We start from the raw sequence: 7,662 nt of genomic DNA on the forward strand, positions 1-7,662 counted from the left end.
ATTCTTTTTTCCAAGTCCAAGGCCACCTATTTCTATTTCCATTACAGTGGAAAGTCACCCGGGTAAAAAAAGTTTTATTTTATATGTGTTGTAAAGTATTACAATTTGTGAAAAAACAAAATGTAAAAAAAAAAAAAAAGAGGAATGCCGAAAAAAATTGTAAACCTTTCTGGTGTTTTCTGACATTTTCAATAAAATCTCCGCTGGCTGTATGGGCGGATTGTCCCTCGCTTTTAACTCCAACAAATTATAGCTCAAATGGTATCTCTATGCAATAAAGAAATTATGTGTATTGTGGTTTTAATCAAACATTTAACTTTCACATTTTCTTTTTTAATAAAGGTTGATTTCAACCTTTCAATTTAAAATAAATAATTAAAAAAATTAGTTTGTTAAAATGAATAATTAAAGAAATTTAGCTTGTTAAGAAAAAATCAACTTGTTAATTTTGGATCAGTTTCACCCAAGTCTAATGTGAATACGACGTCAATTTTAATGATCGAATGTGGTAACTGATAACTCCTCCATATTAACAAGTTGAGGGTTTTTTTTTTAAATATCACCAATTTCGACTATTTTGATCTTTTGTCTTAAATTGGAGAGTCGAATTAACTTTTAATATTTTCTTTTCATATTGAACAAAGACAGATTTAAAATTTATAGCTTACTACACTCTTCTCTATAGAGTCTTTTTGCTTATCTCTTTTGCTCCGTAATTAATTCAATCACGGTAGAGAAATAAAGAGGGGCCGAGGATGCCCCCCCCCCCCCCCCCCAATACTATGTTCTTTTGTGGTTTATATGTATGATATGCTTTATCATAATGTCTTTTTCTTTTATTAACACACACCCACCCCACCCCCCCACCCCCCCCCCCCCCCCCCCCAATAATATGTTTTTTTGTGGTTTATATGTATGACATGCTTTATCATAATGTCTTTTTCTTTTCTTAATGGATTAATAATTAAGTTTGAGTTTTTCTAATATGAGCATGAATATAGAAAGGGGGTTATATCCTTTGATTCATTATTTTATGCATATTATAAAGCTTCAAAAACCAACTTTCTCAAAATAAAGAAGGTATAACCACTAACCCACAAGTGCAAGTTACGTTTGAGGTGGCCAAACCCCCAAAACACCCTCCTTCATCGCCATTCTTTCTTTGCACTTATAACTAGTGTTTCAAAAGTCAAACCGGTGGCTAAATTGATATGGTCACCGATTCTTGGTTCAACCGCCAGAGTAAAAATTATATATATAACAAATTGAGCCGAACTTGTATGATCTATGTTCTTTTTAGTAATTTTCATGGCCTTATATTAACAAATTCAAGGTAAAATTGGGCAACATCAAGAAATTAAAAATATAATTGTCCAATACTTATAAACTGGTCGGTTCAACTGACTTTTATAAATTTTTTGATTTGGTATGGTTCAACCGGTCCATTTCGATTGAACCAAATTTTAGATCTTATGAGGTTAGTTGGACTAGACATATGACCAGTTTATGCTTCAAATGGTAGATCCAACATGTCAGGTTCGGTTCTTTAAAACTGTTCGAACTAAATTGTTCAATTCTTCCTAATCGCACTGAAATGAAAGTATAAGTGTATAATTTTTTTAAAAAATTAAACCGAACCAAATTGTCAGTTTGTTTTAATTTTTTTTAGTTCTGCTCGCTGGTTTTAGTTTGACTTGCACTAAAATTTAACTAGAAAGTTTTTATGTGCAAAATCAAATTAAACAAAAAAATTATAGTGTCAAACCAAATTGAATCATATTCGCTTTGTTTTTCAATTTGGTTCGATTTTTGCATTATACCCCTACTTATAATCTTTAACTTACCATTGAAAGCTCCTTCTCATCCTCAATACGTAAGCATTTTCCTTTCTTGTGTTAACCAAATCAAATTTCAACACTTCTTTAGTTCTAAGCCAACAACAACAACAACAATCTTCCTTTATTTTTAAGCCAAATCGATTTTTATTTTAAATTTCATTGCCCATTTAAATTTCTTGTTGGTCATTCTATAGTTGTTTTAATGCATTCCTTTAGATTATTGAAGCTACATTACTACTCCATACAAATATATGCTTCATGGCTAGTAATAAGAGTGATTACTTGCACACCAATTTGAATGTGCCTTCGGATATAGTAAGTTTTTTTAATATATTTCTTTTCTTTTATTCAATTATGTGCACTGGTGGTAATCTCTCGGTAATGATTTAAACCGATTGATTAGCATTAGAATTTTCTGTCAATAATCCGTCGTTAAACCTTCTTACCAACGGATTTTGGTTATTACCGATGAAATTTTCTGTCTGTAAAAAGTAATTTTGTAGGAATATAGAGATTGATGTGTCTTTTCTTTTATCATTCTTTGTATTTTTCAGAGGAGAAAGAAAATTAGCGGGCAACAAAAGAGAGAAGCACTAGAAAGAGAGGTGATGAGTTTTTTTTAGTTTATGTATAAACTTATTCTTGACCATGTAATATAATTAGTAAATTATATTAAATTAAATTTAATATATGTATATGTATAGGTTTCTGTTCTTGAGAAAATGTTGAAACAAGAAGAGAAGGTGCATGAAATTTTGGGGGTTTTACAAAAAAAGAATGATGCATCTGCCTTCTCTATCCCTAATTTCCTTCCTCCTAAGGTATAATTATCTAATTCTTCATCTTCCTTCGTACAAATAGAATTCATAAGAATGATGGATACAAGAATTGGTATAAATGAGTTTTAAAAATTTTGCTGTGAAATTTATATCTAAATGAATACTAGAAAAGTTTAGTTAAAGACATACTTAAAAATTTACTTGAATTTTAAACTCTATATTAATACGTATAAATCAAATGAATTATGCATATGTTCATATGGAATTTGAATCCACAAAAATCATTTTTTTCTCTTTTTTGCAAATCCAACCAAAAAATTTAATTTGATAATTTTAGCACAATTTTAAAAGTTTACAATAACTTTTGCTACATTTTACTAAATGTTCAATTCGATATGTTTTTTTAGTGTTTTTAATATTGACTTAGAAAAATTTAGTTACAATAACTTTTTCTACATTTTACTAAATGTTCAATTTGATATGTTTTTCTAGTGTTTTTAATATCGACTTAGAAAAATTTATTTATCTATTTTTTGAATTTTCATTTTATTTTGTGTAGTTTTTACTCAAATGACTTTTGAAAACTAATTTTTAACGCAACATGTTACATATTAATTGAACAATTTTAAAATTAGGACACAAATGTTGTAAATTTTTAAAATTGGGGTAAAATTGTTGAAATTCAAAATTTTAGTTAAATTATCAAAAGAAGTCGAAAACGTTTGTATTATTTCATCCATGTGGGCAATAATTCTTAACAGTTAAATTAAACCACATACTATAGAGTATAACTTGACATATTTAATCCAATTATTTAATGCCAACAGTCATATATATATATATATCTACCTAATCCTAATTTATTTATTTTTGAAATTTAAAAAGAAAAGAGCATCAATATATGGTTTTTGTTTGGATAAACTACAGCAATAGTGTCTAGACTTCTCCAAATTTCTCTTTTGGTGTCTCAACTTTTATTTCTTTCTTGTCAACGTTTCAATTTTTAAGAAATGTATCATATGAGTGTTTTTATCCATTTTTTCGATCACCAAACTACTAACAAGGCCAAAAATAATTTTTAAATTTACCGATGTAATTTGTTATTTTAATTTCATATATATAAGTATATCGTTGCACACACACAATCACTATTGTTTGATTAATATGAAATATAAATTTAAATAAAAATGGAAATGGAAATAATTTTTATCTTTTGACATATTATTGATCTGAAAACAGCTAAAAATACTTGTTAAATATATTTTAAAAACCTTGAAGTACTAATACGAAAGAATAAAAGTTCGAACAGCAAAAAGAAGATTTGGAAAAGTTGAGACACCTAATTTTACTTTTACTTTCTACCAAAAGTTGTTAGTTTCCTTGTTTGCTTTAGGTCTACCAAAACAGTTGGTGCCACCATCTTTTAGTTTTCAAGGCAAGAACTATATAGTAAGGAATTATTTAAATAATATATGTTTACCATCACATTCCATTAGTTACTTTCATTATGAGAGCAAGACAAATACTAGAAATAGCAAAGAGATTTCGGTGAACTGTTGGAACTGTTAGATGAAATCCAACAGAACAATTGATAATAACTCTTTTAACACTTTAATATAGTTATGGTTATACTTCATATATATTTTAAATTTTTTTTAAAAAAATCTATCAATCAGTAAAATGTAACTCAATTTGTATTGAAATTCTCTCTCAAAATATAGTCCTAGAAGTTTGATGGCAATTAGTTAAAAAATGATGAAAGGGTTATTTCAGTCCTTAAATTTGTAGAACGAACGCTTCAAAATAAGTCCAATCACATTTACTCTAGTATTTTTAGAATTCGTGGAAAGCAATTGTGAAAAATATTTATAAATTGATATCTTCTGCCAAAGTTAATATATTTGTGTTTAATATCTCTATATATAGTTGCTTTTTACGTGCTCTAAAAAACAATTAGTGGATGTAATTGAGCTTGTTTTGAAAATTTATAGATTAAAATATTAATATAGGCCAAGTTTGATTAATATGAGCTCGGTCCACAAGTTGAAGGGCTGGTATGACTCTTTACTCTAAACTAATTCATGCTTATGTATTGTTACTTTTACAATTTCACAATTTTCTGATCACAATTATGGAAAATTTGTCACTTAAAGATTTACATTTGCAGGCAAAAGAGCTCTTAGCAGAACTAGCAATGGTGGAGAGTGAAATAATCCGATTAGAATCACAAATAAGCCATCTCAAACAAGGTTTAAAACGTGAACAAGAATTGACAAAGGACACAAAATCAAAACAAAACCAACTTAAAAATAGTGCAAATTATGTTCAAACTCAATTATGGAGTAACGCACCATTAACAATGCCAAGCCCTTTACATAGAAGTGGTCAAGAAAAAATGGGATTTGAGTCTAAGGCATTGCATTTCATAAGCAAAGCAATTAAAGGTGACTATAATAATAATGGTAATGGAAATGACTTCACTTTGGACCAAATTGGAAGCTCAAGAATTGAATTTTCTGATCAGAAACAAAATCAATTTCAAGAAGTTAGTAATTTTCAAGATAGAGTTCCAAGAAAAAGTGGATTGCTTAAGTCTCCTTCGCCTATGAGAGATCCTAGGCATCCATCTCCCAAGGTATGTTTTTCGCCCTCATTATCATTGCATAATATTTCAACCACATGCGTTATACTGTTTTTATGATATATTGACCGTCTTATTCTTTTATTTATACTAAATTTACTCTAGTAAATAGTTTTCGGCTTCACCCTAATTATCATTGCATAATATTTTAATTTTTTATTTGTTATTTTAGCCAAAAGAGCGACACGTGGAATTCGCGATAGACCCCTTACCAAAATCACTATCGAACGCAATTCTATCAGAAGAAACTAATATCCAACAACTCCAACCCAACAAGTTATCAGAAAACATCATCAAATGTTTGAATTTCATATACATAAGGTTACTAAGAACATCAAGAGCAATGGAATTAGAAAAATCAGGTCCAATTTCTAGGTCATTACAAGCTTCATTAAGTTTCAGAACAGACACAAGTTCAAACTCCAAAACCAACCTAATTATGCTACAAAAGGAATCAAGACAGCAAGACCCATATGGCATTTTCAATTCTGAAGAATCTATTACAAGAGACATCGGTCCGTATAAGAACTTGGTTATTTTTACATCAAGCTCCATGGATCCTAAATGTATTTCAAGTTCCAGCTCTATTCCCTTGTTGAAAAGATTAAGGTATGTTGTTATTAATATAACTATATAGCATTAAAAGTCTGAACGATACCAAATTTTAAATTTGATAATCAAACTTCAATTTGTATTAGAGAATTTAGAGTGGTATTGATGAGTATGTGTTGTGAAATTGCAGGGTGTTGATGAACAATTTGGAGAGTGTGGACTTGAGATTCTTGACTTACCATCAGAAACTAGCTTTTTGGATCAACATGTACAATGCTTGTATCATGCATGTATATTATTGCAATTTTACGTCTTTTTATTTCTTTCATTTCAATTTTTTTCTTCTTCTTTTCAAATTATAACATTGCATCTATTCTTCATATGATTTCAGGGCTTTATCCAATATGGAGTGCCTTCTACTCCAGAAAAATTATTCACTTTGATGAACAAGGTACTATAAATAAAAATTAATCACTACAAGAAAAAGCTAATTAACATTAAATTATAGTCGGTTCGGTTCGGTTGAATAAATTAATATCGGTACACATACATTTAACAATTCAATATTTTTTTAATCTTTTAGGCAACTCTGAACATTGGTGGCAACACAATAAATGCTCAGGCAATAGAGCAATATATTTTGAGGAAACCAAATTCTTCTAACAAGGTGATTTATATTGACCTTAATTATCTAATTAAAGCTTAACTAGTTTTTTTTATTTGATAAACTAATAATAATTCCTGAAACGAAATAAAAGAGTGAAAAGGATGAGAAAGAAGGTATAGTTCGGAAGCTTTATGGACTTGAATCTATGGATCCTAATGTCACATTTGCTCTTTGTTGCGGAACACGTTCTTCTCCTGCTGTAAGTCTTGCAAGTACTTCCTTTTTGAGATTCATAGGAGTGCTTAAATTTTTTGTCGTATATTAAATATTTATCTTATATTTTAATTTATAACTAAATTTTTTGATTCGAATCAAAGTGGTGTAAAAAAATTAAGTTTATTTCAGACGATGACATATCTCGTCACCTTCTGGTATGATATGTCAACCGAATGAATCACATTCTAATTAAAATATAATATCATGTCGGTTTTTATATCAGTCATTATCTAATGTGATACCTTACATCTAACATGTGCAGGTGAGAGTATACACAGGTGATAATGTTACGGGCGAGTTAGAGAAATCTAAGCTAGAGTACTTACAAGCATCAATTATAGTGACGACCACTAAAAGAATTGCATTTCCTCAACTTTTACTCAAAAATACGTTTGATTTTGCATTGGACACTAACTCCTTAGTGGAATGGGTTTGTCACCAATTGCCTACTTCTGGCTCTTTAAGAAAGTCAATTGTCGACTGCTTTAGGACCCAAAATAGTGGCAAAATCGCTACTATTTCTGTGGATAAATTACCATATGACTTTGAGTTTCAGTATCTTTTGGCAATTTAGTCCCATTTTTTTTAATATTGTAATTGATGCTTTTACAAAATTTATTACAATGTATATAGAAACTTGGAGAGCGAGAATAAAGAATATACATAGTGTGAGTTTGTATTGGAATGAAAGTATTCATTATTATATTGTCTAACAAAATCTTCCTAATTCACATCTATATTGACTTGGATTTTTAATATCATTTTCTTCTGGAGAAATTCTTAGGTAGACTCAGTCCACCACGTCATCCGTGTACTAAGCCTATCACATAATGACACGTCATTAAAATGATGGCAATCTTGTAATATTACTATTCAAAAGTGTAAATAAGCAATAAATGAATTTACAAGATTGCCATCATTTTAATGACGTGTCATTATGTGATAGGCTAGTTTATGGATGACGTGGTG

The 7,662-nt window shown here is 29.3% G+C and overlaps 1 protein-coding gene across 1 annotated transcript; it reads left to right on the plus strand.

The window, feature by feature from the left end:
* The first annotated feature begins 1,980 nt into the window (after window positions 1–1,980).
* On the plus strand, window positions 1,981–7,424 carry LOC126668919 (uncharacterized). The gene is made up of 10 exons (XM_050362152.2): window positions 1,981–2,153; window positions 2,393–2,443; window positions 2,543–2,659; window positions 4,785–5,252; window positions 5,431–5,867; window positions 6,001–6,100; window positions 6,202–6,261; window positions 6,394–6,477; window positions 6,569–6,676; window positions 6,956–7,424. Exons 1-10 carry the CDS (start codon window positions 2,097–2,099, stop codon window positions 7,265–7,267), a joined length of 1,794 nt encoding a protein of 597 aa, XP_050218109.1. The 5' UTR covers window positions 1,981–2,096; the 3' UTR covers window positions 7,268–7,424.
* The last annotated feature ends 238 nt before the right edge of the window (window positions 7,425–7,662 follow it).

The sequence above is a fragment of the Mercurialis annua genome, linkage group LG1-X, assembly GCF_937616625.2.
Source record: "Mercurialis annua linkage group LG1-X, ddMerAnnu1.2, whole genome shotgun sequence".
NCBI classification, from domain to species: Eukaryota; Viridiplantae; Streptophyta; class Magnoliopsida; order Malpighiales; family Euphorbiaceae; genus Mercurialis; species Mercurialis annua.

What these genes read in the sequence shown, in the direction of transcription:
- LOC126668919 (XM_050362152.2), top strand. Translation starts at nt 2,097, where the DNA reads ATGGCTAGTAATAAGAGTGATTACTTGCACACCAATTTGAATGTGCCT. An exon ending in TATTCACTTTGATGAACAAG is followed by an intron (nt 6,262 to 6,393) that starts GTACTATAAATA and finishes TTAATCTTTTAG; the next exon opens with GCAACTCTGAACATTGGTGG. An exon ending in AACCAAATTCTTCTAACAAG is followed by an intron (nt 6,478 to 6,568) that starts GTGATTTATATT and finishes ACGAAATAAAAG; the next exon opens with AGTGAAAAGGATGAGAAAGA.